General features: G+C 43.1%; 1 protein-coding gene across 1 annotated transcript; it reads left to right on the plus strand.

The window, feature by feature from the left end:
• The first annotated feature begins 890 nt into the window (after window positions 1-890).
• On the plus strand, window positions 891-4,946 carry LOC113008230 (uncharacterized). Its single transcript, XM_026145550.1, has 9 exons — window positions 891-1,785; window positions 2,085-2,231; window positions 2,464-2,645; window positions 2,889-3,025; window positions 3,147-3,240; window positions 3,505-3,837; window positions 4,025-4,199; window positions 4,289-4,413; window positions 4,612-4,946. The coding sequence occupies exons 1-9, from the start codon at window positions 1,701-1,703 to the stop codon at window positions 4,936-4,938; spliced, it is 1,605 nt and encodes a 534-aa protein (XP_026001335.1). The 5' UTR covers window positions 891-1,700; the 3' UTR covers window positions 4,939-4,946.
• The last annotated feature ends 11,949 nt before the right edge of the window (window positions 4,947-16,895 follow it).

A 16,895-nucleotide genomic window follows, 5' to 3' on the forward strand; every position in this document is an offset into this window, starting at 1 on the left:
AGCTGTCATAGGGCGAGAGGCAGGGTACACCCTGGACAGGTCGCCAGTCTGTCGCAGGGCCAACACACAGGGACAGACAACCATTCGCACTCACATTCACACATACACAGCAAAATCCGAAGTGTTGATGTGAGTTAAAATTACTGGTGTTAAAAATTTCGAGTTGAAAAGTGTTGGTTTGAGAGTTACAGTAACACTAACGGTGCTGAAAAAGCTCTGTAGCCGGAGTTATTTCAAAGAGTCAATACTATAACACTCATTTGGAGTTGATTTCCACATCCGGGTTTTTCGCGCTCATGGGCATGAGGAGTCCGCCAGAGGTTTGCTGTCAAGATCGAGGAGGTTGTTCAGGTAAGAACTATACAACAAGACATATGTTATTTTATCATTATTAAATATTGTAACTAACTAGCCTATAACATTATTTATCAGAAGCATGCAATATTTTCCTAATGTGGAGTGTATTCATCTGCGGTAAGAGATGGGATTCGTTAGCTTAGGTAGCTAAACTATCCTCTATAACAAGTTAATATTGCAGCGAAAATAAATGCGTGCTCAATATAATTCTCAATTCTAGTTAGTTCTAATGTCATAAGAGAAATGCTTTCCAGTGTTCAATGCTTATTAAATGAAACGAGGGAGGAGTTAGCTATCCTCTGGATATGTTAAATGTAATGTTAAAATTTGAATTTGTGGTAGCCTAGCTGGCAGCTAAGACAAATGCGTTTAGCCCACTGCTTTTAAGGGAAGCGAACATTCGCCTCAGAAATATCCTATTTAAAAGTGAACTAAACAATCACATGGAGACGTTCAAGTCAAGTTTTGGAAAGCATCAAGATAGGCTAATTACACGTGCTACCAGCGAGTTTAGTAGTAGCCTAGCCTACAAATCTTTGAAGTGGCAGGGGGTTATGGAATTCTGTTAGATGTTAGTGACCAAGCAAGGCGCGCTGCGTTTGTGCATGGATTGCTTGCTAACGGTTAGGATATATCATACATGTTGTAGTAGGCCTAATCTAAGGGAACATTTTCCCCTTTTCTACAGTTTTAGTGAAATAGGCTACCATCCAGTGTTTAAGACAAAGCGGTATAACGACTGAGGGTCGTTGACGTCGCCTCCACTGATAATCCTAGCATGTCGTGTCACAAAACAACCACCACAAAGTAGCAACTAGCCAGACGGCTGTGCATGTGTCAGAAACTCCCGATATAAATGTAAGACTTGCACTCATTAATTTACAGTAGAAGGGATATTTGTTGTCATAAGTGAAAGTGTGATGAAGGCAGGTGTGCGTTCAACAGGAAATTTTATGTGGATTATCATCCTGACATGGTTTAAACAGAGATGCTTTTCCCCAAGTAGGCTACAGCGATTTACTCGCAACATAGCAGAACTAAGTATCTAGCCTGCGTGCAGACGAGAAGATCGCCGTTGTCGTCTTATAAACATGGGGATGGGTGGATAATTCATTGGATGCTATTTCTGTGTACCCAAGTTCAGCTATTTTAGTGCGCAGGGGGAAGCCAAATTATGTTCCTGAGGTTGAAGTGGTCTGTCACCCCTTCACAGATCATCACACAATGTATAGCCTAATATTTTCTTAAAGTTGTCCGGATTTGTTGCCACTTAAGCTATGGTTTAAATATATGGTAAAAAATATTCTGTGCCCCCTTCTCTCCACCAGGTGCTGTTGTAAGACATGTTGCTGAAAGTGAAATACCTCAATGTAAAGAAGTACATTAAATTGCACGCAGGATTCACTTATCTAGAATTCATCAGTGAAGGTAAGATAACCTGGCAGAACAAAATTTGTTGCACATGTATCAGTTCATCATGTTTGCATCTCATCTATTTAAAAAACGAATTAAATGTTAACACATTTTATTTTAATGTGTGACATTAAAAACAGTACAGAGCAGTAGGCCTAGGCCTATATTGTTGCTGCAGACTTGTCTAATTTAACCATTTTAAAGACAGGTAAAACAGCTGTTAATAAATATTAGCTAAATAAAAAAGTCAAAATTAGTTTTTAAAAAAGTTTTTCAGGCGTTTTAGGTGACATTATGCTTATCTTTTTGTAAAGCCAAAACCAAGTTTGGACTTCCGGATGCTGCTGACCTTGATATTTTCGATGAAACTGACACAGCTGTCGAAGAAGACATTTTTCTGGAGTTACTGGAGGCCCAACCAGACCTATGCCTGACAATACGTGAAAAGATTTCAGATGAAGGTAAATGTTATCATAACTTAAATTTTCATAGTATAGCCCACTCAATGTAGAGCCAAGTTCTTTTGCTCTTGATGCAGATGACATTGACCTGTCTTCATGCAATATACATGACAGTGGACAGGGCTGGGTCATATTTGTATAGAATGTTGTCTGAACATGAACATTGAAATTGTGTTATTAATGGCATTGTGGAGTAGCCTAAAGAAAGTTAACCAAATCATCTCTCCCAAAGATTTTTGTCCTTTAGCTCATTCCACACCATCCTCCTCGGATACATTATCTTCCCTCACGGACACTATATCACTTTCATCAAGTGACAGTGACCTCAGGGAAAAGGGCATTCCTGCAGGCCGCAGTAGATCCAGCAAAGACAGTTCTGCACCAAATGTTTCTGTGTCAGAGGCTGCAAAAGAGGTAATTGAGAACAGAAAATGTCTCTTGTATTTTTGAGTTGACACCGTTTATACTGTAGATTGTTATACAAATTGAAATTCAAAACATGGTGGTTCCCAACTTGCCCTGTATGAAAAAATGTTAGTAGAAGTTAGTGCTTCTTGCTAGATATGTCTTTCACAGGTTTGTTGACATTCCTCTAAACTTTCACCTTTACTGACAAACAAGTTTTTATTGTTATTATTTTCCTTTTTATATGAGCAGATGGTTAAAAATGCCTTGACTAGGAAACCTGGTGGAGAGGAAATTCTTGAAGAATACAATGCCGAAAATTCACTGAGCCACCGCACCCGGCGGCATCTTGTTAACATATTGGCAAGTGATATGACTGAGAGACATGGGTAAGAGTAATAGTACCTAATAAAAAAGTAAAGATGGGCCATATGGAATATTCTTGTAATGTATACTGCAGTAAAGACACATACTTCTGATTTAACATTCTCAATTGTATTTCCTCTATAGCAGAATTCCCTCCCGTAAGCAAAAGGAGAAATATGCCCTTGGAATAATTACACTCTTTCCCTCATTGAAGGATCCATTTTCTCCAAACGGCTATGTAAGTCATGCAGTGATTGTAAAACAGCACATTATTTAGTTTTCATCATGGAATAATTACATCAGCTAAATGATTTAAAAGAAAAATCTTAATTCCTCTTTCGTAATAACTATTGTCATAAAACTGTATTGAAATTGTGGATGTTGTTTAACATGTATTGCACCTGTTACATGATAATAGTCCTTGGGTTTCTTTTTGTTGAATCTGCAAAGTCTGTAAGATCGCATTTGATGTTTATTTTTCATCTATGTTTAAATGTGACAGGAGCATTTCTACGACGGAGTGAAAGGCACTGGATATGTAGCGTGGCGCCTCAAAACCATGTCCAGGTCTACAACCAAACGGCCAGTGAAGGAAGTCCCAGTGCATCAAGAACAAGGGCCTAAGCGCAGAAGATTAGCAACCACATTGCCTCAGCAACTTGATGGAGATGCCTGCAAGGAGGCCATCTCATTTCTTGTTCACTCTCCTGATGAAGCAAGTGTATTTCAGAAGATGAAAATGATGTTCCAACATCGCCAGGATCTGGTGCATGATCCACAAAGAACTGCAGATGTCTTCAAAACATTTCCACGCTTTTTGGATGTCAAAGGACTAGTAAGTCAAATCACTTGATATTTTCAACTGTTAATCCTTTTTTTTTGTTTTGCTGATGTGGATGGCAACAGTAAAAGATGTGATCATTGGTCATCCCAGTCAGGCTATATCCCATATTGGTCAAAATCACATTGCAATGTAAACAATGTTGAGCACTGTCTTTATGTCCTGTGTGTATGATGAACAGGTCAATCAAGACTTCCTGCTGCTGTTTGGTGCTGAAACAGCCACCAAGTTGCTTGAGAAGTGGGACATGTCATTCAAGCCAAAGGTTATTAAAGAAGCCAAACAGCTGACTCAGTCAACTGACCTGTGTCGTTTGATAAAAGCTGCTGAGAAACCAACAGAGAGTGATGCAAATGGTAGGCGTCGCACCATGCTTGTTTGATTTTAATAATATTTATTTTTACCTGTCATTTTGAAATTGTTTTATAAATTCAACCATACACAGACTGGGACAGTGACATGGCCTCTCTGCTGCTACTCCTTCAACTTTTGCCACCCACAGCTGGACGAAAGAGGAGAACCAAAATAAGTCCAACTGATGCAGCACACAAAATGGTGCACTTTCACAAGGTAAATATGTTGTCTCACTTTTTAAAATCCTACAAAACACTTTTTCAGTTTTTGCACTTTTTAGTTTTCCTCTCCATGAAGTATGTGTCTTAGTATTTTGTAATAAGTTAGCAAGGCACATAATGTCAAACTGAATGAATGGTTCATACTCAGCAAGTATAAGCTAGGCCTATATGTCAATATCTCATTTGTTTTTAGTCATGCTGCAGCATTGATGAACACTTGCAAGCAAGAGATGGTAAACAACCATACATCCTCGCTGTTGGTCGAACCCAGAACAGCATTGACACCTTCTACATTGCAGTGGACAAACAGCTCATCCCCTGCCAAGCCACCAGCTCACTCAGTGCTTTTGATGAACTTTTCAAATCCCACTACGTGTTCAACTTATCTTACGACGAGTCACTGGTTCATCTCTACAGTTTTGTGCAGACCACCATATTCAACATTGATGCCACCTCAACAGATGAGTCACCACGTGTTCGTGAGTTGCGTGCCAAAATGTTGAATGAGAACCATGTTTAAATGTTTTATCTGTCAAACTCTGCATAGCACCAGTCAGGCTTTGATAAGTCATTTGCGACTAGGTCACAGTTTTTATCCAAGCACCAAATTTAAGTTGGCTTGTTCACAAGATGGTTGCAGCCGTCAGTTCACTACATATTCTGGTTTAAAAAAACATTTAAATAGTGTTCATGATGAAGATTGTTGTCAAAGTGGTGATGCAGAACCCTCAGAGTCATTTCAAGCTGATTTTGACAGATTACAAGATACAGACATAGCAGTTGCAGGAACAAGTGTTACTCAGAGCCTAGAGGTTGGGTGTTCTGAAAACAATGGGTCAGGTCAAAGAATTAAAAAAAATTCTGAAGCAATTTGCACTAAAATTATTGGTAAACTCAATGGTAGTGGTTTGGCAAATAGTTTTGTGTCATCACTTGTTTGTGATTTGGAAGATTTTGCAGATGGACTGCACTGTGAGTTTAAACATAAAGTACTGAACGTTGTGCCAACAGAAAATCCTGTTAGATCTCCAGTGGAAAAATGTCTTGAGACTTTTGACAATCCAGTTGAGAAGTTCGACACTGAAGCTAAAAGAAAGTCATATTTCCGTGAAAAATGGGGAATTGTGGATCCAGTGGAAAAGACTTTAGGAATACGCTATGATACAAGGTTAAATAAAAAATCAGGCACTTATGACCAGGTACCAGTAAAAGACACTTTTGTGTACATTCCAATTTTGGAAACAATCAAATTTATATGTCGCAATTCTTATATTTGCGAGCTGCTTGCTAAACTATGTGTATCAAAAGAAGACAGATATGAAGACTTTTGTGATGGGAGTTACTATAAGTCTCATCCATTGTTTTCAAAACCACAGACTTCTTTGCAAATTCAGCTTTATTATGATGACTTTGAGACTGCTAATCCACTTGGTTCCAAACGTGGTGTTCACAAAGTTGGTGCAATCTATTTTGTCCTCAGAAATCTGCCTCCAAAGTTAAATTCTGCATTGATGAACATTCATTTGGTTGCATTGTTTCGTGCAGAAGATGTGAAAAAATACGGCTTTGATCCTATTTTACAGCCTCTGATTGATGACATAAAGTTTTTGGAGAGCCATGGCATTGATTTACCCTTCTCATCTGAAAAGGTCCATGGCACTATATGTCAGATAACTGGGGACAACTTGGGGATGCACTCAATTTTGGGTTTTGTTGAGTCTTTCAGTGGACGTTACTTTTGTCGTTTGTGTTTAATTGCAAAACAGGATGCACAGAGTGTGTATACTGAGGATGATCCAAAGATCATCTTACGAGGGAAAGAACTTTTTGAAATGCACTGCAGTGAGTTGCAATCTGATCCTCAAAAGCTACATGTGTTTGGCTTAAGAAAGAATTCTACACTGAACACTCTTCAATTCTTTCATGTTTGCCAGAACTTTTCCTTGGACATTATGCATGATATTCTCGAAGGGGTAGCACAATATGAGATAAAGTTACTGTTGGAATATCTGTCAGACAATTTTCTGCCGAAACCTGCTCTTTTGTCACGGATCTATGCTTTTGACTATGGCTACTTGGAGAGCAAAAATCGTCCAACAAGGGTGAACTTAGACAGTAGTGGTAATAGTATAGGTCTTAACTCCATTCAGACTCTTTGTCTGATAAGAAACATTCCTTTAATTTTTGGTGATATTGTGCCAGAAGGAAATCAGAACTGGACTATGCTATTGCTATTGTTGCAAATAATTAACATCATATTCTCTCCATCTGTTACACATGGCATGACTGTGCTTCTAAAACATTTAACAATGGAACATCATGACTTGTTCAAATTGTTGTATCCAGGTAGGAACATGATTCCCAAACACCACTTTATGTTGCACTACCCAACTTGCATCAGAAAAATTGGGCCATTATTGCATGTATGGAGCATGAGAGGTGAGGCTAAACATAGGGTGTTCAAAGACACCCTTAAGAACTTTAAGAACATCACAGTGTCACTTGCCAAAAAACATCAAACATCCATAGCATACAAGTGGGAGACATGTCCTTTAAGCCATGTTGAGTATGGGCCCTTGAAATCATTTGATGTTGATAGTGAGGAAAATAGTGAAATGATCTCCCTAGGCTTGCCTGCTGTTGCAGAAGAGGCTTTCTCTGCTAATTGGGTTAACATTAATGGGACTGAGTACAGAACAGGATTGGTCATTTGTTGTGGTTCTGAACATGAGATGCCGGTGTTTTGCAGAATAAAAACAATAGTTTTGGTCAATAGTCACACCTACTTCATAGTTCAGAAGCTTGTGGTTGAAAATTTCAGTGAACATTGCCATGCTTATAAAGTGTTTGAAACGGATGAAAAAGATGTTGTTAAAGCAGACTGTATTGAAATATACAAGCCCTTTGATTTGCAAAGTGCTTATGGTGATGATGATGGTCTGTACATTGTGCCATTATTTTTGTTGTGAACGTATGCTGTATGGTGCTTGGAATTTAATATTTATTAAAATGCTTATGTGACCAATTTTATGTTTTCTCCTTTTATCCTGTAAAGGGACTTAACAAGGATTTTCACTGAATGTAACACAGTAGTCATACAGTAATTGCACTTTAATGCATTTTTGTATTCAGACAATTAATACAGACTAGTATTTAAAAGCTCATATATGTCACTTTAAAGTGCCAAAATAACACTGTAAAAGTTACAGAATAACACTCTAAGTGAAAACAGTCAACACAATCCAGTGTGAAAATAAACACTTAAAAGTGTCATAAATAACACCATAGTTGTTGTGTAGTAACACCCTCAGTGAAAAGAGTTAACCCAAGCCAGTGTAAAAGTGAACACTTATCAGTGTCCTAAAACAACACTATAAATGTTAGGTAGTTACACTCTGAGTGAAGACACTTCACACCATACAGAGTGAAATTCTAACACTATGGGTGTTATATTTTTAACACTACAATGGAGTTAAAATAATAACACTTTGCAAAGTGTTACTTTAACTCTAAACCAGTGAGAATTATATAAACACTGGAAAAGTGTTAACTTTAACACTATAGGAGTTGAATTAACACTGGAGATTTTGCTGTGTAGTGACAATTTGGATTATCCAATTAACCTATCCCCACAAGCTGCATGTCTTTGGACGGTGGGAGGAAGCCGGAGTACCCGGAGGGAACCCACGCAAACACGAGGAGAACATGCAAACTCCACACAGAAAGACCCCGGCCTGATGGTGGAATTGAACTCAGGACCTTCTTGCTGTGCGGCAACAGTGCTAACCACCGTGCCACCGTGGTGCGATTAATATAGAATAAAAATGAATTCAATTGTGATTAATCTAAATTAATCTACAGTAACCCTGCGATGAATCAGATTAAACATTTTAACTGTTTGACAGCACTAATATATATTATATATTAGTGTATACTTACCTATTAGTATATAGGTTTTTTTAAAAAAGTTGTATTTCACAGTAGAGAACCTGTGCTAAAAGACTGAAGAAAACTATTCAAATTCTCTTTGAATTTAAGCATTTAACATTCTTTGTGTTTATTCTGCATTTACTTGATTATATTGCAGAAATGTCACAAGCTTAAATATAAAGTTGAAAAAAAAATTAGTTTTAGCCAGGTTATTGATCAAGTAATTGCGATTAATCGCGATTAATTACAGAAAATTGTGAGATTAAATTTTTTTTTTTTAATTATTAAATTGAGTTCTTTTGGATTCTTTATGGCCAGCTCATAGTGGTCTTTTACTTTACAAAATGATTTTTAATTTCACATATTCCGGAATACGGAGACTCAGCAGACACACAGACACGTCAGCCAAAGTCTGAAGCACAAACAGGAAGCCTAGTTATATTTATATACTCCATCCAGACGTCACAAACACTATAAGTTTCGATCAAACACTCTGCTTAGTTTCACTTTCTGGTCCTGCAGTTACCATGCTCTTGCAAAAGCATGTAGTTTCCTGTCAGTACTTTTGGCACAGACTGTATTAAGAGACGGCCCTTTTAAACTATATTAAAAGCAAGTAACAATAAACACTAAATAAGGACTAAAAATATAATTATTTCATGATATAATCTATTGACATCACTGATAAATAGTGATTATTATATAGTAGTAACTCTGTTACAGACAGACGTAGCTTCCATGTCTGAAAACTGATCCCACAGTGTAGATTTAAGGCTTAACCTTAAATCTACACTGTGGGGTGAATGTAGCTCAAGAGGCAGTGCAGGTCACCCACTAATTGGAAGCTTGGCGCGTCGATCCCTGGCTGCTCCAATCTGCATGCCAAAGTATCCGTGACCAAGATACCGAACCCCAAGTTACTTCCTGATGTATCCATCAGAACACGAGTGAGCATGACTGTTAGGTAGAAAGCATTGGGCATAGAAAACAGTGCTGTATTAATGAGTAAATAAGGCATGTTGTATAAAGCACTTTGAGCCCTCCTGTATAGTAGAAAAGCACTATATATAAAAACCAGTGCATTTAATTCTTTTTAATGGCGATCAGGAGGTGACAGCTGTGACTCTCAGTCTTACTGAAGTCTGTGAGATAAAATCCCTCTGCCCAGTTTTGGGTCAAACAATAAAAATTCAATGAATTTTGCAAATTTTGGCCAATTTTTGAAAATGAAAAGCAGGATTATACAGGATATACTTAAAATGTTGTTAGCAAACATAAATGGTAAATGGACTGGCTGCAGACTCTGATGGATGCATCTAACAACTGTGTATCATGCAATAAACAGCCGCTTGTTACGGACAAAGTGCTAGCCACCGAGTGTGCAGTTTCACATTCAGCACCATCCCTCGGCCGCCACATCTGGCTTCAAACTCCAACACGGCAAAAGCAAAAACATCTCAAGTAGGGATGGGTATCTAAAACCGGTTCTTGTTGAGAACCGGTTCGCACTGTTTCAATTCCCTGGAATTGTTTGCCATTTTTGTAAACGATTCCCTTATCGATTCCAGTCACCCCGAAAGACGTCACCACGTTGTGGAGCGTCATTTACCTGGCAGGAAACATGGCGGCTCAAACGCTCAAAAGTTTGGTTATACTTTACGAGAACGGATGACAACAGGGCAACTTGCAATACTTGCAAAGTAGATATTTCATTTAAGGGAGTAAACACTACGAATATGCAAAAGCATTTGCTCACAAAACACGCGATGACCTTAAATGAATGTCGTGTTTTTAATTCCGCTCCGGACTCGTGAATCTCAACCCAGCAGCAGCGGTAACGTTTGCACGTCCTCTCCCGTTAATACGGCAGGTAAATAATCAACTAACAGTGCATATTATGTTAGCGCGATCTGCCTTATTACAAAACCTGCCATTACTGTGCATTTAGGTGACCGTGATGAGACAGACAGAGTCTGGCTCAGATGCTGGCAGTTGTCGCTGCAGTCTACCGGTAGCGTCTCCTTTCAGGCCAGGATAGACGAATGTCACCGAGCAGTGACTAAGTTTGTGGTCAAAGGCTTGCACCCATTTGCCACAGCAGATGCCCCCGATTTTCGGTAAGTGAATGTGTAGGCAGGGACATTGCTGGATATTCTTGTGTAATTGCTACAGAATAATTTATGTTATACTTTGTTATTGCTACAGAAGAATATTTATTTTATTATTTTACATTTATAATTTCTTTTCCCCGGGGTCCCTGTGACACCCCATTGAAGAGCTGTAGGCTGGATCTCTTAAGATCTCACTGTTGGGTTTGTAAGGCCATGTTACTCCTAAATTTCTATCTTGTTCAAAGAGAAGATAAAAAACAAAGTTCTAAGCTAATCGACCTTAGTGTTCTCCTTTTTTAAAAAGAATCGATAAAGAATCGAATCGTTAAACAGAATCGAAAATGGAATCGGAATCGTGAAAATCTTATCAATACCCATCCCTAATCTCAAGGCCTAAAAACAAGAATTCAGAAACCAAACGGTGACGTCACAGTTGCTACATCCAGGGTGTGATTTGTGAAAAAAATCCGGGGGAAGGTTTGTGTGTCGCTACACCCTCTCTAACCCACATGTGCAAATCTCCAGACAAGGAACTCTGTTTATTTACTGCAGAACGTTAACAAATATGTAACAAGAACTTGGCTCTGCAATGTGTTTCACAGCATCAAACACCACAGGTTCTAACTTGTGCAGTGAATCGTGGATCAGTCTCTTCACACTGGTGTGTGTCAGCCCATCAGTTGTAAAGCCAGCAAACCACACATTTCAGAGATAGAATAGAATAGCTCTTTATTGCCATTGTACATATACAAAGAAAGTGAAGATGCCCTTCACAGCAAGGTTTCTGTAGGCTGTGGTGGAAAGCAACCCTGGTGTGTTGCTGCAGTTCAATAAGAAGAAAGAAGAAACTGCACAATTCGTCTTTGTAGAGAATTCCAGAGCATATGATCAGGCAAGCGGCTGACACAGTATTGTTGTTTTTAATGCAACACTAAAAATCTAGTAAGAAGCACTTTAGACATAAGCTGCATCCATTTTGTCCTTCTGTCTATGGCCGGGATGTCAAACTCATGTTACATCAGGGGCTACATATGGCCCACTTTAAGTGCTCGGTCATGGAGATATCCTAAAAGTGCTGTCACTGCAGCAGGTCATTTTTTTCTAGACAACGTTGAAATTCTGTTCTGGTAATGAAAGAAATTGTGAGCATGACTCTTTGGGCTTAAATTGTAAGAATTAACTGGTTAAAATTACAGGTAAAAGTTCTGATAGGTTATTGTCCAGACTGTAAAGACAAAACTGAAAGTTTTTGTTAATTAACAGAAACGGTCCTTGTCTGGCTGGCTCCTGAGCCTTAGGCTGGACTATGGGAACTACAGGGTGGGCCATTTATATGGATACACCGTAATAACATGGGAATGGTTGGTGATATTAAAGTCCTGTTTGTGGCACATTAGTATATGTGAGGGGGCAAACTCCTCAAGATGGGTGGTGACCATAGTGGCCATTTAGAAGTCGGCCATCTTGGATACAACTTTTGTTTTTTCAATAGGAAGAGGGCCATGTGACACATCAAACTTATTGGTAATGTCACACGAAAAACAATGGTGTGCTTGGTTTATTACGGTGTATCCATATAAATGGCCCACCCTGTACAGTAGTGCAGAATAAATGTTTCAGTGAAGATAAACAGATTGGCACACACTTTATTGATAGCTAAATTAAAAAAAAGCCATGTCCACTGTTATCTCTATTCTACACAAACAGCTTTTCCATATAAGCAGTATAAACTAATCTAGAAGTTAATGTTATTTACGGTGTGTCACACAGCTGCTTCAGCAGGAGGGGAGGAGCCAAGCAGAACACCTGCCAGTTACTCCAGTGACTCCCCTAGAACAGAAAACTTGTCACCAGTTCACACTGAGCCGTCTTTCTGGAACAGGGCCGCCCAGCTGTCTCTGAATGTCTCCAATCTGTGCTCAGTGTCCTCCACCTGTTCTGTTTGTCTTCTGCAAACATGTTGCATGTTATATTTATATTACAGCTTGTGTCTTTCAGCGCTGTCTAGTTTGTTTTCATGTATTTCTGCTTACAAGTCCACGGTGCAAATTCATCCATCACAGTGTTATAATTATAAGATATCTGAGCATACAGCAGTACTGTCAGGCGCAGTGGCCCGTGGACATGGGATGGACTCAAGCGCAGATTCAAAACCGGAGGCCAGGGGTGAGGTGTAACGAAAAGAGACTTTATTTTTACAATGCTCAGAGGCTAACAGAAAGTGCAGACTAGAATCAATGAACATAAACTAGATGTCTGAGGCGAGAGAAAAATACTGTGGCGAAAACTAGATGGCAGGGATAACTGGGTGCAGGTACTGGGCAGGGAAAACTGTGGCGGGCCCGGGCAAAGCTTGCAGGTGGGGGTTGCGTGGAGGGGGGAGGCAGGAGAGGTCCAGGTGGGTGCTGCATGCAAGGCAGGGAGGCAGGCAGGAGAAAATGGCAGCTCCAAAACGGAGAGGGATTACCGGTGGCAGCAAACTGGTATCCAGGAGAGCTTGGTAGGTGGTTTTCAGAGGTAAAGTTGGCAGATAATCTGGCGAAGACCAGTTGAGTGCGCCGGTCATAAATACTGCTGGTCCGATTGCCATCAGGTGAGGAACAACAAAGACTCCACCCAGTGGGGAGGAGCTGATGCTGTGGAAAACCACCCAGACCACGACACTACCCCCCCATCAAGGGTCGACCCCCGGCGACCGAGCCACCCGCGGCCTGCGTCGAGCCCCGTAAAAAGCAGAAAGCAAAGCAGGATCCAAAATCAAGGAACGAGACACCCAGGACCGCTCCTCAGGCCCATAACCCTCCCAGTCCACCAAGAACTGCCGGACCCGTCCCCGCCGACGGACGTCCAGAATGCGCTGGACCGCGAAGGCAGGATGCCCATCCACGAGCCGGGTGGGAGGAGGGGGAGCGGAAGGAGGGCACAACGGACTCACGACCACCGGCTTGACCTGGGAGACGTGGAAGGTCGGGTGAATGCGCAGCGAGGAAGGCAGCTTCAACCGCAGCGCAGAAGGGCTGAGGACCCGCTCCACCTCGAAGGGTCCAATGAAACGCGGGGCCAGCTTACGAGATGCCACCTTGAGGGGAACGTCCTTAGCAGACAACCACACTTTCTGCCCAGGGGAGTAGGCAGGGGCTGCCCTGCGGCGACGGTCCGCGTACAGGCACTGGCGAGCAACGGACCGGCACAACGACCGATGGGTCAACCTCCACGCCCGCTGACAACGTCGGAGATGGTGTTGGACCGAGGGAACCTCGAGGTCGGCCTCCTGGTCGGGGAAGAGAGGCGGCTGGTAACCTATGGAGGCCTCGAAAGGCGAGAGGCCAGTAGCAGAAGACGTAAGCGAATTGTGAGCGTATTCTGCCCACGGCAGCAACGAGGACCATGAGGCGGGGTTGGAGGCAGCGACACAACGGAGGGTGGCCTCCAGTTCCTGGTTGAGCCGTTCGGCCTGCCCATTCGTCTGTGGATGAAATCCTGAGCTCAAGCAGGGTTTAGCCCCGAGAGCGGTGCAGAACGACCTCCACACTCGCGAAATGAACTGAGGGCCCACGATCTCGCAAGGTATGCCGTGGAGTCTGAAGACCTGCTCAGTCATAATCTTGGCTGTCTCCGTTGCAGTGGGGAGTTTGTTTAGGGCAATGAAGTGTGCAGCTTTGGAGAATCTATCCACCACAGTGAGAATCGTGGTTTTACCTGAGGAGACGGGAAGGCCAGTGACAAAATCCAACGCAATGTGAGACCAGGGGCGATGAGGTATAGTGAGGGGTCGTAAAAGTCCAGCTGGGCGTAGTGAGCTCGATTTGTTACGTGCGCAGACAGGACAGGCAGCTACATATTCTTTGACGTCTTTATCAATAGTCTCCCACCAGAAATACCTTTTAAGGAGTGAGCCTGTTCTCCCCCCACCCGGATGGCAAGAAAATTTGCCCTTGTGGACCCAATCGATCACCTTAGGGCGAGCCACGGTGGGGACATAGCGTCGGTTCGGAGGGCCCGTGCCGGGGTCTGGCTCAGTCTCCAGCGCACGGCGGATGTCCTCCTCCACGTCCCAGGCGACAGAACCGATCCTGACTCCTGCCGGCAAGATGGTGGGTGCATCAGACGGGTCACACACAGGGTCGAACTGGCGGGACAGAGCATCCGGCTTGGTGTTGCGGGTGCCTGGTCGGTAAGAGATGGAAAAGTTAAATCGAGTAAAGAATAGGGACCATCGAGCTTGGCGCGAGTTGAGCATTTTGGCTGTGCGTAAATAGGTTAAGTTCTTATGGTCAGTCCAAATAGTGAATGGATGCTCTGCTCCCTCAAGTAAATGCCGCCATTCCTCCAGCGCTAGCTTTACAGCAAGCAACTCCCTGTCTCCAACGTCATAATTCCTCTCCGCAGGTGAGAGGCGGCGGGAGAAAAAGGCGCAGGGCTGAAGCTTAGCAGATGAACCTGAACGCTGGGACAACACCGCCCCGACCCCAACGCCTGACGCGTCTACTTCCACGACAAAAGGTTTACTATGATCGGGATGGATTAAGACCGGCGCAGAGGTAAACAGTTCTTTCAACCGGGAGAAGGCGGCGTCGGCCTCTGGACTCCAATGGTAAGGAAGCTTAGAGGAAGTTAGACGAGTTAGGGGAGCGGCTACTTGACTGTAATTCCTGATGAAGCGGCGGTAGAAGTTCGCGAAGCCCAAAAACCCTTGTAAGTGTTTTCGTGAGGTAGGTAGTGGCCACTCCGCTACTGCCTTCACTTTAGCCGGATCTGTCTTCACCTGCCCCCCTGCAAGAATGTAACCCAGGAATGACACAGATGGTGCATGGAATTCGCATTTCTCGGCTTTGACATATAATTTGTTCTCCAACAACCGCTGGAGTACGGCCCGGACATGGATTCTGTGTTCCTTGAGGTCCTTGGAAAAAATCAGGATGTCATCGAGGTAAACGAAGACAAAACGATCCAGAAAATCCCTAAGGACATCATTCACTAGGGTTTGGAAAACTGCAGGTGCATTAGTGAGGCCAAATGGCATGACTAAATACTCGAAATGTCCTAAGTGTGTGTTAAACGCAGTCTTCCACTCATCCCCCTCCCTGATTCTGACTAGGTGATATGCGTTCCTGAGATCCAGTTTGGTAAAAATGGTGGCCCCATGGAGGGGCTCAAAAGCGGAGCTGATGAGTGGTAATGGGTATTTGTTTTTAACTGTGATGTCATTAAGGGGCCGAAAGTCGATGCATGGACGGAGTGTGCCATCCTTCTTACCCACGAAGAAGAAGCCAGCACCCACGGGGGAAGTCGATGGTCTGATGAGTCCAGCCGCCAGTGAGTCTCCGATGTATTTTTCCATGGCAGCCCGTTCAGGGCGTGACAAGTTGTAGAGACGGCTGGAAGGTAACGTGGAGCCGGAAAACAAGGTAATGGCACAATCGTAAGGGCGATGGGGTGGTAGGGACAGTGCCTTATCTTTGTTAAAAACTTCTGATATGTCATGATATTCGGGGGGAACCGCAGAGAGGTCAGGGGTGCAGTTCTCCTTGCTAGAGGGCTCAGTGGCCCCAGGTGGGGCAGCTGAGACGAGACAGTTGGCATGACAATATGGGCTCCAACTCACGACCCTCTGTCCCACCCAATCCAGGTGAGGATTATGATGTCTTAGCCATGGGAAACCTAAAATTATGGGCGTGTCAGGGGATTGTGAGGTGTAAAAGATCAGTGTTTCTCTGTGGTTGCCGGAAGTGATCAAGGTAACCGGTGCAGTGCGATGAGTAAGAAAAGACCTGATCGTTTAATGCCCTAACTGGAATAGACGGAGTTAACTCAAAAAGAGGGATCTGAAGCTGTTCAGCAAATCCCCTGTCGATCAAACTCTGCTCGGCCCCTGAATCAACCAGCGCTGATGAGACGTGGGCTCCCTGACCGAGTAAGAGTGTCACAGAAAGCAAAAATCGGGGCTTGGCGTTAACCCTGGTACCGCCCACCCATATCCCCGGACCTACCGGCGGGCGGTCTCTTTTCCCTTCTTAGGGCAGGAAGAAATCAAATGCTCACCGGAGCCACAATAAAAGCAAGAACGTGAACGGCGGCGCCTCTCTCTCTCCTCCACCGTCAGCTGGTAACGCCCGATCTGCATGGGTTCCGGTTCCGGTTCACCACCCCCGGTGCCAGCAATGGGAGTGGACGGCTGAACCGGAAGCGGTGGCGGGGGAGAAACGACCAGAGATGACCGCCGCAAGGACCGACGGGAACTGTAGTCCCTCTCCCACTCTCTCTCCCGCAACCTGCTGTCAATGCGAAGTGTGAGGGAAACCAACTCCTCAAAAGTAGCGGGCTCATCCCGGGAGGCCAGGTGGTCCTTCATCTCATCGTTGAGAGAGTGCAAATACACCCCATGCAGAGCCCGATCAGACCAGCCCGCCTCGGCGGCGGCGATGCGGAAATCGAT

This window comes from Astatotilapia calliptera, chromosome 1, assembly GCF_900246225.1.
Source record: "Astatotilapia calliptera chromosome 1, fAstCal1.2, whole genome shotgun sequence".
Lineage (NCBI taxonomy): Eukaryota > Metazoa > Chordata > Actinopteri > Cichliformes > Cichlidae > Astatotilapia > Astatotilapia calliptera.